At 37.2% G+C, this 25845-nt stretch overlaps 1 protein-coding gene across 1 annotated transcript; it reads right to left on the bottom strand.

Annotated features, from left to right (window-relative positions):
• Positions 1 to 14919: 14919 nt before the first annotated feature.
• On the bottom strand, positions 14920 to 22550 carry LOC128223356 (uncharacterized). Its single transcript, XM_052932635.1, has 10 exons — positions 22449 to 22550; positions 21544 to 21687; positions 19848 to 20127; positions 18851 to 18882; positions 18045 to 18225; positions 17118 to 17273; positions 16676 to 16770; positions 16190 to 16394; positions 15892 to 15984; positions 14920 to 15479 (listed from the first exon to the last, which is right to left on the bottom strand). The coding sequence occupies exons 1-10, from the start codon at positions 22548 to 22550 to the stop codon at positions 14920 to 14922; spliced, it is 1848 nt and encodes a 615-aa protein (XP_052788595.1).
• Between the last annotated feature and the right edge of the window lie 3295 nt (positions 22551 to 25845).

Consider the following 25845-nt stretch of genomic DNA (forward strand, 5'->3'; position numbering starts at 1 on the left):
CAAACATGCTGATTATCTGCAGTTTGATGTTTATTAAAGGTACAGTAAACAGATGAACTCGAATTGATTCATTGCTGCTGGAATACTTTCATATTAAGAAATGCTTTTTTATTTAATTTACTTTGGAAAAATAAAAATAAGAAGATGGTGGACAAAGTTATACATGTATATACTTCCAGAACTACAGATATCGCCATAACCATATTAAGGAACCATCTAAAGTTAAAATTGTACCTTTTTCTTAAAATCAACAATTTCCTTAACTGTTTTATTTCACTCGTTGAAATTGTTAATCTTTGCGAATATTCTACAATTCAAATATGAAACCTTTTTTTTAAATGAAAAACAAAAATCCGTTTTAAATAATTAGGTGTTGGTTTTTTTTTCAAAAAAATTTTTATTTTTCAATATTAATACTTTATTTAAAATATATTAAACTTTTCTTAATATGATTCTGTAAAACGGAACCAGGAGGTGTGTTTATAAAACCTTGTGTTTTCAAAACAAAATACACAAGAAAGGACTTAAAACGCGTGTGTCCCTTTAATCAAAACAAATTTTACTCATCTAAAAGAAACGTTTGTTCTTTTCGAAAACCTCACTCCCCTGTTTGAACTTTAACTGGCATCTGTATATTGTATTTTCCTCATATTTTGTCAGCCTGGATACTAAGTAATTTTGCACTTTTTTATGTTTTGATAATCCGCTAAGCGGATGTCAGATTCTGCAAATGTAGTAGAGGCTTTGACCACATCTTTGAATAGAGCTTGGTTGCTCCGTATCAGCTCATTTAACAATTTGTTGGCATATTTTAATCCTCGTTTGAAACTCGACAAGTACGAAACCATGAGACCAAATCCAATCTAGACGGTGTTAATAGATTTTGATTGGTGCAAAGCAGTTTATTTTTTTTATATGTATCTCATTTTCATTGGTTGTTTTTTATTTAAGCAGACAAATACAAGAAATTGAGACAATTAAATGTGAATTTGGTGAAATCTTATAGAATTAAAAGATAATCTATCTAGCATCAAATTGTACTGATTTGTCGAAAATAACCCCAACAACACAAAAAGCACGTTAGAAACACCAGGCAATGACATAGCGACATATTTCTGTTACCCTCGTGTGTAAGAGACTTGATTGTAACTTAACATCAGTGAGACCACACCTATTTAATTTAATGTTCGACGGATTTTTACCAAAAAAAAACCACAATCGAGCCGCGAGCGAAACTTAAACACATGTTGTTGTTTTCCATTTAATTTAAAAGATGGAGAGGGCTAGAATGGAAGTGTCAAACAATTACTGTACTGTTAAGTGCATTCTCTAAAGTGTATGAATTACCCCCACAAAGACCTCCGATGGAATATATATATATATATATATATATATATATATTGCATTATAAATACTGTTTAAACCCCAGTACTCCGATGTCCATTTTATATAACCCTTAGAGACTTCCCAAAGACATATAATGCACTTGTTTGCGTCTGTTATAGCAAGTTTCTTTAACTATTAAACAGTGTGTGTATATCACGTGATAAATTACGTCATAAATGCTACAACGGAAGGCAATATCCTGCTTCGAATGGAGACTCTATAAAAAGATTACTTTTATTTTTCTTCAGCATTTTAAATGAAACAAATTTCAGTCTATGCCGCTTAAAGAGCCCCGTCTTCGTTGTATTACCGGAGTTTAATAAGGTGATTAAATTTCTCAAACATTTCGACAAACATGTTTCCAAAATAATGTTTGACAGAGCTCCATCAGGTGGCGGTTTTGTGAAACGGTTTGTCGAAGTGTTTTAATAAACTTAACTCTAAATCAAACTCAAATCAATATGGTAAAATAACGAAGGCGGGGCTCTGTAGGCGGCGTAGACTGCGCTAGGTTTTACTAAAGCGTTTTTGTGTAAAATAAGGGCGGGCGCTTAAAATATAAATAGCACCCGTAATTTCGACAAACCATCTTTACTAATAAATAAATAACAAGGTATTATCAATAGTCAAAAAGAAAAGAATGTGTTTACTCCACAACTAACTCACATCGAGGGGGTGAAAGCGAAAAGGTTCTATCTGCTTCTTTATTTAATGTCACTTAGAACCTTTTCGCATTCACCCCTCGACATATGACCACAATCCCGTAGGAAAACACAAGTCATTACCTTTATTTTTGTTTTCGATGTAATGCAGGTTTACTTTTAGTTTGAAGTTTATTTATTTTACAACGATTGTGAATGAAGTTATATTAACTTATTTTTTGTCGGCATGATGTCGGAGGAAAGATAAAACACTAGTCAGGCTTGGTGACCACAAACATTATTTGTGAGAAGAGACTGCGCTAACCAGTACGCTAACCAGAAGTTTACCTGTCTGTCAGTCTTAAATCGTCCACCTAAGTGATAATGTCGAATTTGTTGCGATTTTTTTTTTGAAACTTGACAGATGTTATGATGTTACTTCAATAATTGATATGATTTTTAATTTGCTTGCTGACCAATCACAAGTAAGAAAGTAGGCCAAAGGGTCACGGGCAATTTCGTGTAACAACAAACAAAAGTATACACATACTCCAAATTCCAAGATTATCAAAGGCAAATAGTGATATTTGTTGAAGTCAATTTCATCCAATTAAAAATGGAGTTCGTTTACAAAGCTGTACCCAATGTCAATTTAAAAAAAAAGGTGTTCTTCTATTAAGCCGTATAAAAAAGCAGGGCGGATATGTTTTTGACAGATCAGACTGGGTTTTTTTTAGCAATTTTAGTAAGGGCTCACCTAATCTTCATTCGGGAGATACTGTATTGAATTCTTATTATTGGCCTCAGAATTATTTTTTTTAATAAAAAAATTTCTGCCCTGTAGCCCATACAAATGTTGGAGTTTATTGACAAACCTATCGCTGGTGCTAGATAAAGGTCACAACAGTATGTCAAAGGTTGGTGGCATGTATTTTGTCTGCTCCATACTTAGTACATCTGTTGGAGTTTATTGACAAACATATTGCTGGTTCAAGATAAAGATCACAACAATAGGTCAAGGGTTTCTGCATGTATGTTGTCTACTACATACCTCATACATGTGTTGTAGTTTATTGGCAAACCTATCGCTGGTTCTAGATAAAGGTCACGACAATAGGTCAAGGGTTGCTGGCATGTATTTTGTCTTCTCCATACCGCATACATCAGTGGGAGTTTATAGGCAAACCTATCGCAGGTTCTAGATAAAGGTCACGACAATAGGCCAAGGGTTGCTGGCATGTATTTTGTCTTCTCCATACCGCATACATCAGTGGGAGTTTATAAGCAAACCTATCGCTGGTTCTAGATAAATGTCACGACAATAGGTCAAGAGTTGCTGGCATGAATTTTGTCTTCTCCATACCGCATACATCAGTGGGAGTTTATAGGCCAACCTATCGCAGTTTCTAGATAAAGATCACGACAATAGGTCAAGGGTTGCTGGCATGAATTTTGTCTTCTCCATACCGCATACATCAGTGGGAGTTTATAGGCAAACCTATCGCAGGTTCTAGATAAAGGTCACGACAATAGGCCAAGGGTTGCTGGCATGTATTTTGTCTTCTCCATACCGCATACATCAGTGGGAGTTTATAAGCAAACCTATCGCTGGTTCTAGATAAATGTCACGACAATAGGTCAAGGGTTGCTGGCATGAATTTTGTCTTCTCCATACCGCATACATCAGTGGGAGTTTATAGGCCAACCTATCGCAGTTTCTAGATAAAGATCACGACAATAGGTCAAGGGTTGCTGGCATGAATTTTGTCTTCTCCATACCGCATACATCAGTGGGAGTTTATAGGCAAACCTATCGCAGGTTCTAGATAAAGATCACGACAATAGGTCAAGGGTTGCTGGCATGTATTTTGTCTTCTCCATACCGCATACATCAGTGGGAGTTTATAAGCAAACCTATCGCTGGTTCTAGATAAAGGTCACGACAATAGGTCAAGGGTTGCTGGCATGTATTTTGTCTTCTCCATACCGCATACATCAGTGGGAGTTTATAAGCAAACCTATCGCTGGTTCTAGATAAAGGTCACGACAATAGGTCAAGGGTTGCTGGCATGTATTTTGTCTTCTCCATACCGCATACATCAGTGGGAGTTTATAGGCAAACCTATCGCAGGTTCTAGATAAAGATCACGACAATAGGTCAAGGGTTGCTGGCATGTATTTTGTCTTCTCCATACCGCATACATCAGTGGGAGTTATAGGCAAACCTATCGCTGGTTCTAGATAAAGGTCACGACAATAGGTCAAGGGTTGCTGGCATGTATTTTGTCTTCTCCATACCGCATACATCAGTGGGAGTTTAAAGGCAAACATATCGCAGGTTCTAGATAAAGATCACGACAATAGGACAAGGGTTGCTGGCATGTATTTTGTCTTCTCCATACCGCATACATTTGTTGACGTATGTTGACAAATGTATCTCTGTTTCAAGATAAAGGTCACAGTTCTAGATCATGGGGTTTTACCTTGGTATTTTGTCTGGGTCATGCACAAGCATGTATTTTTGTCCACTCTGTATCTCATACAACTGTTGGAGTATGTTAAAGAACCGAGAAATTCCTGGTTCAAGAAGGCGTACATGTATTTTGTGACTGCTCAATAACTCAAACTTCAGTTGACGTGTGCTGACGAAACTATCGCTGGTTCAAAATAAAGGTCATAACAATAGGTCAAAGCTTGCTGGCATGTATTTTTGTCATTCGGAACTCCTCGGCCATTTTTTTCAGAAAACAACCTCGGATGTATTTGGACGGTTTACATACTCAAAAAGAGGTACGTTTAAGTCCGCTGCAAGTAGATTGCGTAGTAATTTTAATTAGCAGTTATGGAAATCGTAATTATGTTTACAATAATACACTTCACTGGCAATCAATTTAAACTAAGATCAATAAATACAACTCTAAAACCCTAATCTTAATTAATGATATAATTAAAAAAACTACGAACTACTTCAACTGATGTACCGGCATACATCCGAGGTTGTTTTCATAAAAAAAATGGCGGAGGAGTTCCGAATGGTATTTTTGTGTATACTCCATATCTCATACTACTGTTAACGTATGTTGACAAAAGTTTTGCCGGATCAAGATAAAGGTCATAACAATATGTCAAGGGTTGTATGTAGTGTCCGGTCTTTATCTCCTAAACCTAGGAGGAATTTCAATGAAACCTTGTCACATGTATTCGTAATGGTAACATGAATTAGCTAGATTTATTTTTGGTCGTTGATGGATACCCATGATTGACCCATTCCGTTTTAATGGCGAGTCACGCATTGGGTAAAAAGATGGTATCTGACGATGGGTTTAGGCTCCATGTCAAAATACCTGATGCCGTACTCAAAATAATAGACTTAGTATTTCTGGTGACGTACTTTATGTACTAGTATGTCTGGTGCCGTACTGAATGTACTAGTATTTCTGGTGCCGTACTCAATGTTCAAGTATGTCTGGCACCGTATTCAATGTACTAGTATTTCTGGTGCCGTACTCAATGTACTAGTATAACTGGTGCCATACTCAATGTTCAAGTATGTATGGCGCCGTATTCAATGTACTAGTATTTCTGGTTCCATTTGCAATGTACTAGTATGTCTGGTGCCGTACTCAATCTACAAGTATAACTGGTGTCGTACTCAATGTACTAACTAGTATTTCTGGTGCCGTACTCAATGTACAAGTATAACTGGTGTCGTACTCAATGTACTAGTATTTCTGGTGTCGTACTCAATGTACTAGTATTTCTGGTGCCGTACTCAATGTACAAGTATTTCTGGTGTCGTACTCAATGTACAAGTATGTCTGGCGCCGTATTCAATGTACTAGTATTTCTGGTGCCGTACTCAATGTTCAAGTATGTATGGCGCCGTATTCAATGTACTAGTATTTCTGGTTCCATTTACAATGTACTAGTATGTCCGGTGCCGTACTCAATGTACAAGTATAACTGGTGCCGTACTCAATGTACTAGTATTTCTGGTGCCGTACTCAATGTTCAAGTATGTATGGCGCCGTATTCAATGTACTAGTATTTCTGGTTCCATTTACAACGTACTAGTATGTCCGGTGCCGTACTCAATCTACAAGTATAACTGATGACGTACTCGATGGTCTAGTATTTCTGGTGTCGTACTCAATGTACTAGTATTTCTGGTGTCGTACTCAATGTACTAGTATTTCTGGTGACGTACTCAGTGTACAAGTATAACTGGTGTCGTACTCAATGTACTAGTATTTCTGGTGTCATACTCAATGTACTAGTATTTCTGGTGCCGTACTCAATGTTCTAGTATAACTGGTGTCGTACTCAATGTTCTAGTATTTCTGATACCGTACTCAATGTACAAGTATAACTGGTTTCGTATTCCATGTTCTAGTATTTCTGATGACGTACTCAATGTACTAGTAGTTCTGGTGCCGTTCTCAATATACTAGTATTTCTGGTGCCGTAATAATGTACTAGTATTACTGGTGCCATACTCAATGTACTAGTATGTATGGTGCGTACTTAATGTTCTAGTATTTCTGGTGCCGTACTTAATGTACTAGTATTACTGGTGCCATACTCAATGTACTAGTATGTATGGTGCCGTACTCAATGTTCTAGTATTTCTGGTGCCGTACTCAATGTACTAGTATGTATGGTGCCGTACTCAATGTACTAGTATGTATGGTGCCGTACTCAATGTACTAGTATGTATGGTGCCGTACTCAATGTACTAGTATGTATGGTGTCGTACTCAATGTACTATTATGTATGGTGTCGTACTCAATGTACTAATATGTATGGTGCCGTACTCAATGTACTAGTATGTCTGGTGCCGTACTTAATTTGCTAGTACTTCTGGTGTCGTACTCAATGCACTAGTGTGTATGGTGCCGTACTCAATGTACTAGTATGTATGGTGTAGTACTCAATGTACTAATATGTATGCTGTCGTACTCAATGTACTAGTATGTCTGGTGTCGTACTCAATGTTCTAATATGTATGCTGTCGTACTCAATGTACTAGTATGTATGGTGCCGTACTCAATGTACTGTTATGTATGGTGTCGTACTCAATGTACTAATATGTATGGTGCCGTACTCAATGTACTAGTATGTATGGTGCCGTACTCAATGTACTAGTATTTCTGGTGTCGTACTCAATGTACTAGTATGTCTGGTGTCGTACTCAATGTTCTAATAGGTATGCTGTCGTACTCAATGTACTAGTATGTATGGTGCCGTACTCAATGTACTAGTATGTATGGTGTCGTACTTAATGTACTAGTATGTATGGTGCCGTACTCAATGTACTAGTATTTATGGTGTCGTACTCGATGGTCTAGTATTTCTGGTGCCGTACTCAATGTTCTAGTATTTCTGGTGTCGTACTCAATGTACTAGTATTTCTGGTGCCGTACTCAATGTTCTAGTATTTCTGGTGTCGTACTCAATGTACTAGTATTTCTGGTGCCGTACTCAATGTTCTAGTATGTATGGTGCCGTACTCAATGTTCTAGTATTTCTGGGGCCGTACTCAATGTACTAGTATTTCTGGTGGCGTACTCAATGTACTAGTATTTCTGGTGCCGTACTCAATGTACTAGTATTTCTGGTGCCGTACTCAATGTACTAGTATTTCTGGTGCCGTACTCAATGTTCTAGTATTTCTGGTGCCGTACTCAATGTACTAGTATGTATGGTGCCGTACTTAATGTTCTAGTATTTCTGGTGCCGTACTCAATGTAATAGTATTTCTGGTGCCGTACTCAATGTACAAGTATTTCTGGTGCCGTACTCAATGTAATAGTATTTCTGGTGCCGTACTCAATGTACTAGTATTTCTGGTGCCGTACTCAATGTAATAGTATTTCTGGTGCCGTACTCAATGTACTAGTATGTATGGTGCCGTACTTAATGTTCTAGTATTTCTGGTGCCGTACTCAATGTAATAGTATTTCTGGTGCCGTACTCAATGTACAAGTATTTCTGGTGCCGTACTCAATGTAATAGTATTTCTGGTGCCGTACTCAATGTACAAGTATTTCTGGTGCCGTACTCAATGTTCTAATATTTCTGGTGCCGTACTCATTGTACAAGTATTTCTGGTGCCGTACTCAATGTAATAGTATTTCTGGTGCCGTACTCAATGTACAAGTATTTCTGGTGCCGTACTCAATGTACTAATATTTCTGGTGCCGTACTCATTGTACAAGTATTTCTGGTGCCGTACTCAATGTAATAGTATTTCTGGTGCCGTACTCAATGTACAAGTATTTCTGGTGCCGTACTCAATGTACAAGTATTTCTGGTGTCGTACTCAATGTACAAGTATTTCTGGTGCCGTACTCAATGTACAAGTATTTCTGGTGCCGTACTCATTGTACAAGTATTTCTGGTGCCGTACTCAATGTACAAATATTTCTGGTGCCGTACTCAATGTACAAGTATTTCTGGTGCCGTACTCAATGTACAAGTATTTCTGGTGTCGTACTCAATGTACAAGTATTTCTGGTGCCGTACTCAATGTTCTAGTATTTCTGGTGCCGTACTCAATGTTCTAGTATTTCTGATACCGTACTCAATGTACAAGTATAACTGGTTTCGTATTCCATGTTCTAGTATTTCTGATGACGTACTCAATGTACTAGTAGTTCTGGTGCCGTTCTCAATATACTAGTATTTCTGGTGCCGTAATAATGTACTAGTATTACTGGTGCCATACTCAATGTACTAGTATGTATGGTGCGTACTTAATGTTCTAGTATTTCTGGTGCCGTACTTAATGTACTAGTATTACTGGTGCCATACTCAATGTACTAGTATGTATGGTGCCGTACTTAATGTTCTAGTATTTCTGGTGCCGTACTCAATGTACTAGTATGTATGGTGCCGTACTCAATGTACTAGTATTTCTGGTGCCGTACTCAATGTACTAGTATGTATGGTGCCGTACTCAATGTACTAGTATGTATGGTGTCGTACTCAATGTACTATTATGTATGGTGTCGTACTCAATGTACTAATATGTATGGTGCCGTACTCAATGTACTAGTATGTCTGGTGCCGTACTTAATTTGCTAGTACTTCTGGTGTCGTACTCAATGCACTAGTGTGTATGGTGCCGTACTCAATGTACTAGTATGTATGGTGTAGTACTCAATGTACTAATATGTATGCTGTCGTACTCAATGTACTAGTATGTCTGGTGTCGTACTCAATGTTCTAATATGTATGCTGTCGTACTCAATGTACTAGTATGTATGGTGCCGTACTCAATGTACTGTTATGTATGGTGTCGTACTCAATGTACTAATATGTATGGTGCCGTACTCAATGTACTAGTATGTATGGTGCCGTACTCAATGTACTAGTATTTCTGGTGTCGTACTCAATGTACTAGTATGTCTGGTGTCGTACTCAATGTTCTAATAGGTATGCTGTCGTACTCAATGTACTAGTATGTATGGTGCCGTACTCAATGTACTAGTATGTATGGTGTCGTACTTAATGTACTAGTATGTATGGTGCCGTACTCAATGTACTAGTATTTATGGTGTCGTACTCGATGGTCTAGTATTTCTGGTGCCGTACTCAATGTTCTAGTATTTCTGGTGTCGTACTCAATGTACTAGTATTTCTGGTGCCGTACTCAATGTTCTAGTATTTCTGGTGCCGTACTCAATGTACTAGTATTTTTGGTGCCGTACTCAATGTTCTAGTATGTATGGTGCCGTACTCAATGTTCTAGTATTTCTGGGGCCGTACTCAATGTACTAGTATTTCTGGTGGCGTACTCAATGTACTAGTATTACTGGTGCCGTACTCAATGTACTAGTATTTCTGGTGCCGTACTCAATGTACTAGTATTTCTGGTGCCGTACTCAATGTTCTAGTATTTCTGGTGCCGTACTCAATGTACTAGTATGTATGGTGCCGTACTTAATGTTCTAGTATTTCTGGTGCCGTACTCAATGTAATAGTATTTCTGGTGCCGTACTCAATGTACAAGTATTTCTGGTGCCGTACTCAATGTAATAGTATTTCTGGTGCCGTACTCAATGTACTAGTATTTCTGGTGCCGTACTCAATGTAATAGTATTTCTGGTGCCGTACTCAATGTACTAGTATGTATGGTGCCGTACTTAATGTTCTAGTATTTCTGGTGCCGTACTCAATGTAATAGTATTTCTGGTGCCGTACTCAATGTAATAGTATTTCTGGTGCCGTACTCAATGTACAAGTATTTCTGGTGCCGTACTCAATGTACTAATATTTCTGGTGCCGTACTCATTGTACAAGTATTTCTGGTGCCGTACTCAATGTAATAGTATTTCTGGTGCCGTACTCAATGTACAAGTATTTCTGGTGCCGTACTCAATGTACAAGTATTTCTGGTGTCGTACTCAATGTACAAGTATTTCTGGTGCCGTACTCAATGTACAAGTATTTCTGGTGCCGTACTCATTGTACAAGTATTTCTGGTACCGTACTCAATGTACTAATATTTCTGGTGCCGTACTCAATGTACAAGTATTTCTGGTGCCGTACTCAATGTACAAGTATTTCTGGTGTCGTACTCAATGTACAAGTATTTCTGGTGCCGTACTCAATGTTCTAGTATTTCTGGTGCCGTACTCAATGTACTAGTATGTATGGTGCCGTACTTAATGTTCTAGTATGTCTGGTGCCGTACTCAATGTAATAGTATTTCTGGTGCCGTACTCAATGTAATAGTATTTCTGGTGCCGTACTCAATGTACAAGTATTTCTGGTGCCGTACTCATTGTACAAGTATTTCTGGTGCCGTACTCAATGTAATAGTATTTCTGGTGCCGTACTCAATGTACAAGTATTTCTGGTGCCGTACTCAGTGTTCTAGTATTTCTGATGCCGTACTCAATGTAATAGTATTTCTGGTGCCGTACTCAATGTAATAGTATTTCTGGTGCCGTACTCAATGTACAAGTATTTCTGGTGCCGTACTCAATGTAATAGTATTTCTGGTGCCGTACTCAATGTTCTAGTATTTCTGATGCCGTACTCAATGTTATAGTATTTCTGGTGTCGTACTCAGTGTTCTAGTATTTCTGATGCCGTACTCAATGTAATAATATTTCTGGTGTCGTACTCATTGTACAAGTATTTCTGGTGCCGTACTCAATGTACAAGTATTTCTGGTGCCGTACTCAATGTAATAGTATTTCTGGTGTCGTACTCATTGTACAAGTATTTCTGGTGCCGTACTCAATGTAATAGTATTTCTGGTGCCGTACTCAGTGTTCTAGTATTTCTGGTGCCGTACTCAATGTACAAGTATTTCTGGTGCCGTACTCAATGTACTAGTATTTCTGGTGCCGTACTCAATGTAATAGTATTTCTGGTGTCGTACTCATTGTACAAGTATTTCTGGTGTCGTACTCAATGTTCTAGTATTTCTGGTGTCGTACTCAATGTAATAGTATTTCTGGTGTCGTACTCATTGTACAAGTATTTCTGGTGCCGTACTCAATGTAATAGTATTTCTGGTGCCGTACTCAGTGTTCTAGTATTTCTGGTGCCGTACTCAATGTACAAGTATTTCTGGTGCCGTACTCATTGTACAAGTATTTCTGGTGTCGTACTCATTGTACAAGTATTTCTGGTGTCGTACTCAGTGTTCTAGTATTTCTGATACCGTACTCAATGTAATAGTATTTCTGGTGTCGTACTCAGTGTTCTAGTATTTCTGATACCGTACTCAATGTACAAGTATTTCTGGTGCCGTACTCAATGTTCTAGTATTTCTGATGCCGTACTCAGTGTTCTAGTATTTCTGATACCGTACTCAATGTACAAGTATTTCTGGTGTCGTACTCAGTGTTCTAGTATTTCTGATGCCGTACTCAGTGTTCTAGTATTTCTGGTGCCGTACTCAATGTAATAGTATTTCTGGTGTCGTACTCAGTGTTCTAGTATTTCTGATACCGTACTCAATGTACAAGTATTTCTGGTGCCGTACTCAATGTAATAGTATTTCTGGTGTCGTACTCAGTGTTCTAGTATTTCTGGTGCCGTACTCAATGTAATAGTATTTCTGGTGTCGTACTCAGTGTTCTAGTATTTCTGATACCGTACTCAATGTACAAGTATTTCTGGTGTCGTACTCAGTGTTCTAGTATTTCTGGTGCCGTACTCAATGTAATAGTATTTCTGGTGCCGTACTCAATGTAATAGTATTTCTGGTGTCGTACTCAGTGTTCTAGTATTTCTGATGCCGTACTCAGTGTTCTAGTATTTCTGGTGCCGTACTCAATGTAATAGTATTTCTGGTGCCGTACTCATTGTACAAGTATTTCTGGTGTCGTACTCAATGTAATAGTATTTCTGGTGCCGTACTCAATGTAATAGTATTTCTGGTGTCGTACTCAATGTAATAGTATTTCTGATGCCGTACTCATTGTACAAGTATTTCTGGTGTCGTACTCATTGTACAAGTATTTCTGGTGTCGTACTCATTGTACAAGTATTTCTGGTGCCGTACTCAATGTAATAGTATTTCTGATGCCGTACTCAGTGTTCTAGTATTTCTGATGCCGTACTCAGTGTTCTAGTATTTCTGATGCAGTACTCAGTGTTCTAGTATTTCTGATGCCGTACTCAGTGTTCTAGTATTTCTGGTGTCGTACTCAGTGTTCTAGTATTTCTGGTGCCGTACTCAATGTTCTAGTATTTCTGGTGTCGTACTCATTGTACAAGTATTTCTGGTGACGTACTCAGTGTTCTAGTATTTCTGGTGCCGTACTCAATGTAATAGTATTTCTGGTGCCGTACTCAGTGTTCTAGTATTTCTGATGCCGTACTCAATGTAATAGTATTTCTGGTGCCGTACTCAGTGTTCTAGTATTTCTGGTGCCGTACTCAATGTAATAGTATTTCTGGTGCCGTACTCAATGTACAAGTATTTCTGGTGCCGTACTCAATGTAATAGTATTTCTGGTGCCGTACTCAATGTACTAGTATTTCTGGTGCCGTACTCAATGTACTAGTATTTTTGGTGCCGTACTCAATGTACTAGTATTTCTGGTGACGTACTCAATGTACTAGTATTTCTGGTGCCGTACTCAATGTACTAGTATTTCTGGTGCCGTACTCAATGTACTAGTATTTTTGGTGCCGTACTCAATGTAATAGTATTTCTGGTGTCGTACTCAGTGTTCTAGTATTTCTGGTGCCGTACTCATTGTACAAGTATTTCTGGTGTCGTACTCAATGTAATAGTATTTCTGGTGCCGTACTCAATGTACAAGTATTTCTGGTGCCGTACTCAGTGTTCTAGTATTTCTGATGCCGTACTCAATGTAATAGTATTTCTGGTGCCGTACTCAATGTACAAGTATTTCTGGTGCCGTACTCAATGTAATAGTATTTCTGGTGCCGTACTCAATGTACTAGTATTTCTGGTGACGTACTCAATGTACTAGTATTTTTGGTGCCGTACTCAATGTACTAGTATTTCTGGTGACGTACTCAATGTACTAGTATTTCTGGTGCCGTACTCAATGTACTAGTATTTCTGGTGCCGTACTCAATGTACTAGTATTTTTGGTGCCGTACTCAATGTACTAGTATTTCTGGTGCCGTACTCAATGTACTAGTATTTTTGGTGCCGTACTCAATGTACTAGTATTTCTGGTGACGTACTCAATGTACTAGTATTTTTGGTGACGTACTCAATGCTCTAGTATTTCTGGTGACGTACTCAATGTACTAGTATTTCTGGTGACGTACTCAATGCTCTAGTATTTTTGGTGACGTACTCAATGCTCTAGTATTTCTGGTGACGTACTCAATGTACTAGTATTTCTGGTGACGTACTCAATACTCTAGTATTTCTGGTGACGTACTCAATGCTCTAGTATTTCTGGTGACGTACTCAATGTACTAGTATTTTTGGTGCCGTACTCAATGCTCTAGTATTTCTGGTGACGTACTCAATGCTCTAGTATTTCTGGTGCCGTACTCAATGCTCTAGTATTTTTGGTGCCGTACTCAATGCTCTAGTATTTTTGGTGCCATACTCAATGCTCTAGTATTTCTGGTGACGTACTCAATGTACTAGTATTTTTGGTGCCGTACTCAATGCTCTAGTATTTCTGGTGACGTACTCAATGTACTAGTATTTCTGGTGCCATTTTTAATGTACAATGTTTTCTCGTGCTGTTCTCAATGTACTAGTTTTACTTGTTCATTTAGCGGTGACTTTTATGGAAACACCTTTCCAATACATAAGTATGCATGAATCTCTAACCTATTATCCAAAAACAAGAAGCTTAAACTTCCATAAAGTATCATGGGCGTTACCATTCGGAACTCCTCGGCCATTTTCCGACGAAAACAACCTCGGATGAATGCCGGTGCATCAGTAGATCTAGATCGTAAAATTAAAAAAAAACAAATATAATAATTGTAGTGTTTTATCGCGTATTTTGTGTTAGTGAGTATAAATTGATTGCCAGTGAAGTGTATGATTAAGATTTCAAAGAGTACAGTCAATAAGTTTTAACTGCTTAATTGAAATTACTACGCGATCTACTTGCAGCGTAGTTAAATGTACAGATTTCTTACATTGTAAACCGTCCTTAGGAGTTAGACATCCGAGGTTGTATTGCGAGGGAAAAATGACTGCGGAGCTCCGAATGAGGCGGTGTCATACACAGAAAACTATGACGTCATATTTGCTCGATTACGTCATATTTACTAAAGGACCTTTATAAATGAGAAAAAAATAATGAGATTGGTAAAAGAAAAACGTTTATTCATGAAAACCATACAAGTGTACACATATAATAAACGATGCATTCATACATTTGTACAAGGTGTAGGTCAGTCCTTCTACAAACTAGAATGTCTATCCAACGGCCACAATGTCAGTGCAGATTTTACTCTGTTCACTCCAAATACCACTTCTGCACGTTCCAGCAAACGCGTTTCCGTATTGGTCACAAAAAATGTACTTGTCCATGTGCCCGGGGTACGGGAAATATTGGTGGTCGCTATGCGAGTGCAGGCACGGGTTAGCGATTGTCGCGTCGTTACTGCTCGCGCCAATTCCTGAAGGATCATGCACATACTCAAACACACAGTGCCTCGTGTCATGGTTCCACACTCGTAATGGGGGACATTTCATTACTTCCGCCAAACCGAGGCTAGTGCACGTGACATACGCAGACTTGTCGCCGCATTGGTCCATCTGACGCATGTTTCCCGCCAAAATCTCCTCCTGCGTGCACGGGTTTGTGTATTTACATCCGTTGGTGGAGTGTTTGCAGCTCTGAACCCCGACAGGGCAAAGGCCGACGAAGGTGCGGTCAAGCTGGTCACACATAATGAACTTGTGGAAATCGGTGGGGTACGGGTAATACTCAACTGAGTGGTTACGTGTGTCGCACAAGAAGGGGGCGTTTGGATCTGAAAACAGAGGTTCGAGTATTATATCGTCAATGGTTTCAACACTATTTCAATGAAATGAGAGGCAATGTTTCGCTGGTTTGAGTTCAGTGTTGCATTTAAATGACATTCCGCTTCCATATACAGCACCTGGTGCCCGATTAATAAAAGAACCTTAGTTCTAACTTCTATTACATTAAAAATGTGCGGAAGTCACATTTTTTATGTTCTCAACGTTGGGTTTACTTTTCAATACTGGTAACTACAGTAAAATTCAATTCACACAAATGCAAACATCTTGCTCTATATTAAAATATAAATGTGATTATTACAGTTATAACGAAAACTGATATTTTTAACAAAATGCATTAATTAAAGATTCAATTATTATGTGAAATGATAAAGACAATAAAAACAACCAAAGAAGTCCTACCCGGCACGAGGATGACGTCATGGGTTGCCTGATTCATCTCCTGTGGAGTGCACGTGCGCACCGTGCCCGCAATGATGCACACTCCCCCAAAATCTGGAAGCAAACAAATCATTCTGACACTAGTACATTTTCATAATATGTTTTAACTAATAAAAACAATATTTTTAAACTACCATTTTCATTATAACAACAACTTACAACTTACACTAAAATTACTTCTGCATACAGGAATACTGATTTTGTTTCAAAACTAATGATGTACGACCACCAAATTTGAAATTGCTCTCATAAACAATACCTCGGAATTCGTCTGTTTCCTTCACATGGAGGTGATAATTTCCAGTGCACGTGGACCCCTGGCCAGTAACCCTGATGTACATTGGGTCGGTTCCCCGCACGTACAGCGAGTGCTGTGACGTCACATGGGCGTCATACGCGTTCCCGTCCGGGTGGGTGAAAGATTTAGACGCATAGACGTCAATATCACCGTTATCTGGCGTGACCTGTAATCAAGAAAATTACTGTATGTTATTTGTTTATTTGTTTTTTAACGCACATATATTTTAATATCATCGATTTATTATAAACCCAAGCTAATTTTTTTTTGTTATGCTCCTTAAAAGACAGGGGTATATAAATTCGATTCTTATGTTTATCTTAGTGAATGTATAGTTTATATAAGCTACGTTTATTCGTTGGCACTGCTCTTATGTTCGTATTGGTCAACAAAGCTATAATTGGACTTATAGATTTATGTCAGATGTTTTCATTGAAATACAAATACCATGGTAATGATGGCGTCGGACGTGTCAGGCAGGCGGGCGTTTATGGTGACGTTACATGGAAACTCGAAGTCGCTAGGTGTCAACACGAGCGGCGCTGGGCACGTGGACGAAATAATATTATATGGAAATAACTGTGATTTTTCCCATACATAATATAAACCATTATTATAACATGAATGCAATTATCATATTAACATAAATAAAAATATAGGTGAAATTCTAAATAGCATAACAAAAATGTGGCTCTAGTGTAACTATAAGGGCTGTGTCGTACGGACTGTTCTGAAATTACACTTCGATCTTGATTTTCGGTACGGTATAAGAAAATACAAACTCTTGAAAAAAACACAGACAATTTAAAAAAAAAAACGTGAGAAAACTGTGATGAAAACAATAGCTAGCAGTAATGTGTCATTGTACACGTATTGAATATAATAATACCCCTGCAAATATCCGATGTCAGTCGTTCCACCACTGACGTGAGGTCACCAAACGATGATACGGTCCGGGCATTATAACACGTGGGTGGGGACACAATACGCTCTATATCATGGTTGGCGGTATCGTTACTCACACGTAACACAATCAGTTTGATTCCTGGGAAAGAAAGATTAAACAGATACAAAATTAATAGCTCTGGGTAAATATTTCAAGTTCCCATTTAACATTGAAAATAAATATGCCGACGTCCGTCTGTGGCTGTTGTTTTCAGTCGAAAAAGGGACATTACTCAACAATTATGAACGCCAGAGTTACGCACCGTGCAACATATGGGAGTTTTATCCCTGGTGACATGTTAACTAAGTTTCGTTTTAAAATATTTAATGGTCTTTGATAAATGACAAGAGTTAAATTTTACCAACGCCCGACGGCGACAACGGACACGGCAAACAACAACACCAAGGCTATAAGAATAAATCGACTTCTGTCCTTGAAAAACAATGAAACTCAAGGTCTATAGGATAAAGGTCATGGTACAATATTGGGTTGTGCTATGGATGTATCCACTTTCAAAGTAACACTAGCGGGTTTGAGGGTGTGTGTCCCCCCTCCCCGCTAAAATTGTCAAAGTAAACATTTCATGTTAATATTGTTTAGCGATTATGCTTACAATTACCCAAATAGTTCTTCGGGGAGGGCCATGTTTAAATCATTTTGGGGTGGTGGTGGTGGTGGGGTTGGAGGTTTGTTCACGGGGAAGGAAGGTAAAAATTTGGATGAACCCCTGTGTTGTGCCAAATGCTGATTAAACGCATAGTACGTTTATCTTCACGTTTGATTGTATATATCTTTTCAAAAAACAAGTCCCAAAAGTGACAAGTGAAGAAGGGGGTATGGGAGTTTAATAAAATGTTTCAGCACACATACCGCTCTCTTTCAGCTTCTGCGCCTCGGACTTGGCGAACGTGGTGTCCCTCAGTTCGTCCATGAGGAGCAGCGCCACCTTACTAGCACCCGGGCGCGCACCAGTGGTATTTTTAAATACCTGTTCCCGCGCCACCCTCAGGGAGTCGCCGACAAACGTTGGGCCCACCTGGTACTTCAAAGCCTGGGGTGGATATAGGTTGGGTGCAGGCACGGGTTAGCGACTCAATTAATGGTTAGGTCTCATTATAAGTTGAAAAAGGAATTTATGCCAAACAATTATTTATCAGGTGACAAAAAGGCTCATTTCTGTGGAAAAGCGTTAGTAATGTTTTTGGAAATCGAATTGATTTTTTGGCGTGCACTGACAAACATGTTTTTTTAAAAGAAAAGAAACTAAGTATGAGCGAAAAAATAGAAATATAAAAAATATGTGAGAGTTTCTTAAAATAAAGAGAAATGAACTCCTTCAGCACGTTGTATAGGACTCGTTTTAATACCCAATTTGTTACAATAATAAAATATAATATGTATGCTCATTTTCCTGGGCTAAAGCTGGCGTCAATTAACTTTAAAAATTTCGAAAATGAATTAAATTTTTTGCAACCTACACTGAGAGATAAGATGATATCCCGCCCTGTCATTAATTGGCTGTTAAGATACCAGGGGACAATCGGAAATTGTGTCTTCGTCACTATAGCAACGCGCGTGGCGTCAGGTGTTCGCGTAAATCTTTTTAAGAATTCGGTAAGAAAATGATTTATTTGTTGAAGATTGAAGAGGGAAAGCGTTTTGAAGTCCAGTATCACAGCGAGGTCCAGCATTTTATCACTTCTACAATCTGAAACATAACTTACATTGCAAATTATAATGGTAAATTAAATTAAGATTATTTAGAATACAAACTACATTTCCAGCCAATGAGGTTGCAGATAGGCATCCATTAAGTAGTAGACTTAATCATTAAGAATTTCGACGTTTGCGCGTGTTTAAAGATCCGCCTACTGCCAATCATCCGATACACACTCCCTGCGTCAGATCGTCGACAATGTATCAGCCAATAAGGTTGTATTCTAAGTCAGTTAGATGACATGAAGTAATTTCTATATGAATAAGAAGGGCTCATTCGCTACGCTTACTCCGCCTATCCTAAATCATTAAGAACTCACTTCATGTCATCTAACTATTACGTAACACAGATTTACTAAGTTTACGGTTTATACAACTTGTCCATTTTTGCATAACATATCTTCAATTTATGAGTTTGACAATGAAAAAGAAGATGGAAATAATAACGATATTCAGCCCCATACTGGCCCCAATCTTTCGAAATTTCTTTGTCTTAAATAGGCGCTACTATAGAAGCTTATTTCAATTAGCCATAATACATATTTCAATTTGATTTTTACTTGGACCAATTACAATCCTTCCCCTAGCTTTTGATAAATGGAAAATGGTTTATTGTTTGTTATCATAAAGAGAATCCATATTTAAAGTCTTAAAATCTTAAAGAAGTAAATATCAGGCATATAATAGAAAAAACAAAAGAAGGATCTATAGTGGAATCCTGTCGAAAGGGATTTCAGAAATTTCGAGATATTGGGACATTTTCTATACTCCAGCCGAACCTCGTTCGCTCGAGCTCCCAGGGACCGGCGAAAATACCTCGAGCCTCGCAAGATTCGAGCCAAGCACGAACGCTTGCCTTCAGTATAAAGAAATCGGTTCTTTACATCCAGTTCAAACCAACGAAGAATTCGAGTCAACGGGATTTGGCTGTATTCATGAAAGTTTGAAATAATTTACCTGTATCCATTCCTCTTGCTTTTAAGACGAAATTGAAAGCCATTTGTCCGGGTCTAAGAACGCCGCTCCATAACGTAGCTTGAAGTTCAAGACTTTCAGGAATAACTTTAAGGTTCTTAGCCTTTATCAACAGGACTGCAGCAACGCCGGAGTTGATTGGTTTACGGAGATCGTTGTAGGTAACCTTCGACCAATCAATGTTCAGCTTGCTTTTGATGACATTGTATGCCTGTTGCAAATACACATTGTTCTTCGTCATGTTAAAGGAACCTTCGTCAATCTGAAATTTAAAAAAACGACGATCCACAAAATTATACACATGTTTAAAGATGCACTCTTACTCCCAAATAAGATTTACCACAATTAAAACATTTGTTTTCAGTTACCAAAAAGGATAATTAAATGTCTCAAACCGTGGTTCTTGTGAAGGATACCGAGTTTAATTTAAAAGAAATGTGCAGAAAACACGGTATTTCTACCTTATGGCACGATATAAGATCACAGTAAATCTTCTAGCATTCACCAATCATTTAATATTTTTGCGTTTTCAGCTATTCAATACATGGTTACAATCTTGTCATCAGTGATTAATATTTTATTATTATTTATTTTATTAATATATTATGCATTATTTAGTAAGTACAAAATGTAGTTAAAGGTCTATCACTCAAAATGTATGTTTGTTATGCATGTGTAAGTACTGATTTTGAATTAGAGTGTCACTTTAAAACGATACCAAATGCATTGAAATCAGACAGCAAATACTTGTAGCATTTTAAGCTGCACTCTCACAGATTGATCGTTTTCGGACAACTTTTATTTTTTGTCTTGGAATGAGCCACTTTTTGCGTATTTGTCTGGAAATCAGTGATATAAGACTGCTGGCTAAAGATCAGGCCGCACTTTATCATATTTACGTTCGGAAATAGATGTTTTATGGTTAAAAGCGTTACTAACGCATTAAAAAAAATTCGACATCTGAGATTTGTTCTATTGTGAATAATGACTGAATAGAAGGTACTGATGCCCAAATCAGCCGATTCTGAGACAACTTTTCTAAAAATGTCAAAACTAACAATCTGTGCGAGTGCAGATTTAAAAGCTGCTAGTGGTGAGCGTCTTGGAGGTGGCCAGTATTTAAGATACAAAGAGTGACTTGTTGACGCCTACACACCAGAACGACAAATACTCCATGCAGGGGCGGATCCAGGATTTGACGTTAGAGCGGGCGTAACATAGGGGCGTAAAATTCGACTAGCGCCCCTTCGTGAGAATAAATAAATGGTAAACTTTAAAAATTAGTCTTAATTGGATCTAAGAACGATGTAGCTAATCGGAAAATTCGTTATTAATAACTGACCAATAGAATGAATAAAGCCGATGATGTATGACCCTAAGATTACCTTAATTATTATATCGAATACCACCCCTGCCAACTTTGAATCTGATTTGTAATACTTCAAGGGCGGTGCCAGTTGAATGAGTCTAGGCATATTAGTGTTATTCAGTGTGTATATGGGTGCAAATTAGGCTTATTGAACGTGTGATTTCCAAAATCCCCGGCTAAAGGGATCTGCGAACGCATCAGCGTCAATACCATGATTGGAACCGACTTGCACCCACCGACGTCGACGCGCTACTATGCACGTACTTTATACATAAAAAAGAAAAGATGGCTTAGAAATTGCAAACTAACCTGCCATATTCCTCCGCTGAATGGGTCTGCATAGGTGCGAGCGGCCGTGCCGTCACTGGAATCGACGTGCGCCCAGCGACGTAGGAACACCTCGTTATTTATCAGACACGTCGAGCCGAGTATGTCCAGTACAGAGTCTACTACCTGCAAGCACAGTACAGAATATCGAGGGGAGAACGAGAAAGGATTCTTAGAGACATTAAATGAATAAGTAGATACTTTCGCTTTTACTTGAGAACTGTCAAATCGAGGTTAGCAAAAATGTTAGAAGTTGCATTAAATAACGATTATTTTGCTTTCCTTCGAAAACTGTCAAATGAAGAGTAAGCTATATTGTTCAAAAGTTTTTAACCAAAACAATGTGACGGAAATTGCCGAAGTTTTCCGAACAGCGAAAGCAACGCTATTATTATTTAAATGGGCTTGAATTTACTTAGTTCTGTTCAAATGAATATTTACTAATTGCTGTTGGTTTTTGTTCATATATGTAAATAAAATAACTCAATTTCAACAGAATTTGATATAGAGGATAATTGTTTGTTTCATTGTAAGATCGTAATATATTTCCCCGATTGAGCACAAAAATATATTCACTTTTGATGTTCAAGAGGTGAAATATATTGCCATCTTACACCGAATCAAACAAGTTTTCTTTTTATTGTATGCCTAAAAGCGGAATTAAAAGTCATTTAATTACACTTTTGTTAAAAAAAAATGTATGCGCACGTAACGTCATTTCGAAAATGACGTCGTTGGAATGTTGTCCCAGCCCTGTGCGCGCTGACGGAAAGCAAGCCAAACTTTCAAAACAGTGATAAATATCAATGTGATATTTTCACTTTTTGAAACAGTGAAATATCAATTTTAGTTCAATAATTTGAGAGTCCCTTTAATATTGACATTACCGACGATCCAGTTGTGTTTTCTTTGAATGCCTCGTCCTTGAATAACGTCTGTGCCCAACTATTTCCGAGCAAAACGGCTAGTAATCCAAAAGTCCTCAACATGTTGAAGAAAAAGGTTAACCCTATTTCAATTATGTTAAATATTAAAATTAACCTTTAGAAATGAAATTCGTTAAAATTTGAGATTCACTTTACAAATAATATCACATGTTGCTATATCAAAGCATGGCAGACGACAAAATGTGCTGGCGAGATATTTCATGTAAGAGTAATACTTTAATTTTGAACAAGGTAATAATTAGGCCATTTATAAGGGAGGGCGACAGGGAAGGGATGAATACAAGATAATAGTTACAGTGAACTCGAATCATGATGAGCACAGTGTTGAGTTCCTTTCCTGTTAAGGTGGGTCGGTAAGCGGTAAGATGGGGATTAGGTATAGGATGGATGGGTATAAGATTGTTCATGGCTTGTACACATAGAGATTAAGCGGGATGAGAGTTGTAACAGTTTACATTAATTTGTCAGGGCAGCCTGCTCGCCAACTTGCTTCATTTTGTCAATATCAATTAAGGTATTCGACCCGTAGTTTATATCTTTATTAGAGTCTCGTCCATATACATACTAAAAGTTACATACAACACATTAAACAAATATATGGCCATTCTATACAGAATTACAAGAGACTTTTTGACAAATACACAGAACATATTAATACAAAATAAAATACTGAATTGTTATAAAATTTGTGACTGATACTGACTGGTAAAAAACCCAAAACAACAACAACTGTACTTACAAATTAAACACTAATATGCCACACAAACAATTTTCGTCCATCAATGAGCATAAGATTTGCTTTAAAAACCCATAGAAAAAGTGAAACAACCGACTTAATACTGACAGAAGCTCCCAGAAACACTAAAACAAGCAGGTGAAATTGGATTTACCGACCATTATATAGGAGGACCATCTAATAACAAGGAGCCAATATCATTTGTGTGACCTATTAGAATATCACAAAGTACAATACGTAATTGGTGGTAGCCCCATTTGGAAGCATATTGACAGCCGGTGAATTTTATGTGTAGATATAGAATATGTAAAAAAATTGGTTCCACATAATGTTTTCGATTTTAAAAATACACAAACATGGGTTATTACGCACATTTTCAGTTAAAATATACCACTAAAATTAGATACCTCAATCTATCAGAATATTTTTGTTCGAATACATAACAGCAGACAGAAATATTTTATTACGACGTGTACATAGTACATTTTCAATAAACATATACATATGTCATGAAATATACAAATAACATTCAACAAGACTATGATGATAAATTATGTATATCTAAATAAAAAAACATTCACGTGTCAGGTATAAAAAAAAAATGAAAAGGAAAACAACAACAACACAAAAATCACACAACCAAACAAAAAAACATACACACAAAAAAAAAACAATAAAAGAAAACAAGAACAGCAAGACTTCTCTTTGAAATGATACTTCTATATTGTGGAGAATAAGGCATCAAAAACCAACTAACATTGTGGAGAACGCAATCACATAAGGGGGTAAATTTATTTATGGGTTGAGAACCTTAAACAGACTATCTCATATAGTTGAAACTGAGCTCTTTTACTTAATTTGATAAAAAAAGCACAACTCCAAACAGCAACTTGAGCAGAATTTTGTAAATCACAGCTTAAAATACTTCAATTGTCAACAGCGTTACTAACGCTTTTCAGCAATATAGAGGATTTTTTCTGTAATATATTTACAAAAAAAACATGAACATTACAGCTATAATTTCCGCAAGCTTATTACTTGTAAAATGCCTCTTTATCAATAAAAGCACAGTTATCATAACGGTTTATTTTGCCAAAAAAGTGATCGAATTTGGGAACATATGTCCCTGCTATCCCTAGAAGCGATTGCTTACTTAGGGGAGATTCTTCAGCGTAGTACTGCATTGTTAAAATATCTCCTAGTTGTTTTATATAATTTACGTTTTCACGTCGAGTTCAAATCGAAACATACATAATTTTATTCTAAATAAGGCATATAAATAAGTATGCGCTTTAAACGCAATTAGGATGCTCGAGTGACCCCACACACGTGCTCTCGCACACACGCACGCACGCACGCACGCACGCATGCATACGGACACGCAGCCAGCGAAGGTTAAAAGAGTATTGTACATTCTATGGAGAAGATGTTTTATCCCTGTGGTTAGTCATGAACTAACAATGTTTAACCAAAATGGGGATTCTTTTTCATATATTTTTATCTTGATTTAAAGGAAAGGAATAAGAAAAAACTAATATTGACAAATGCAAAAGTTATTATAGCTAGGAAAGTTTTTTTTTCAAAATGTTGACGTTGTCATAAACAAAGGTTTAATTAAAATGTTATATTGATCATTTGTGAAATCTGGGAACGGATTCAAAAAAAAAAGGAAAAGCCATGTCTTAAAAGATATTTATTGTCCAGGAAGATATTTCAAATGTTGGCGTTGTCAATAAATAGCGGTGTCAATGCATTTGGTATTTATTAAACATTAAGAACTTGTTTATCAAACACGCTTATTATCGAAAAACTAAATATTTATTAATGTGCATAATATGTGCAGCAATGGAGGTATTTTGTCTCGATTTCCGTTTGCAGACACGAATTTGCACTTGTTGACAAAAATAAGACGTATGTTTATTCGTCGAAATAGAATTCGCTATTTGTTTGACTGAGTCTGCCACACGTGAGCAGCGAATTTCTGTCTAATTGTTTGTGCTGTATAAACACTTCACATTTGTTTAAATGAGTTTTCTTACAAACTTTCGGAAAATAATCTACAATGCATGTGTCAAACAAATCGTACAATTCGTCATGTCATGGTTAAAGATTGTTTGAATGTACTTATATTTTTGATAAATGGTTTGATGCAGGTGCATTATCATTTTGTTTTGGTTAAAGCATACCAATAACCCTTAAATGATGACGCTGCTGCATAACCATTTATTTGTGTGAGAACGCACCAACAATATTTAAGTGTTTTTAGTGTTCAACATTTTATTATGAACAGAACAGAAAAGATTATATTTTTCACTTAAAATTATACAGTTTTTCGTGATAAACATACATATTGCATACAAATACATAAATTGTACAATTATACAATGTAGTAAGCAGACACATAATAAACGGATAGCTATGGATGAACTAATATAACTAAACTTTAAATGTTGTTTAACATAACATATGACATATTTCGTTACAAAGTTATTTTGGAACATAATATTGTCTTAAATATTGTTCAATATAAGAACATAATAGTCACGGAAACATGTGATGCATGATATTTTGTACTGATTGTTATTACAGAATATTTGACAT

The sequence above is a fragment of the Mya arenaria genome, chromosome 17 (assembly GCF_026914265.1).
Source record: "Mya arenaria isolate MELC-2E11 chromosome 17, ASM2691426v1".
NCBI lineage: Eukaryota > Metazoa > Mollusca > Bivalvia > Myida > Myidae > Mya > Mya arenaria.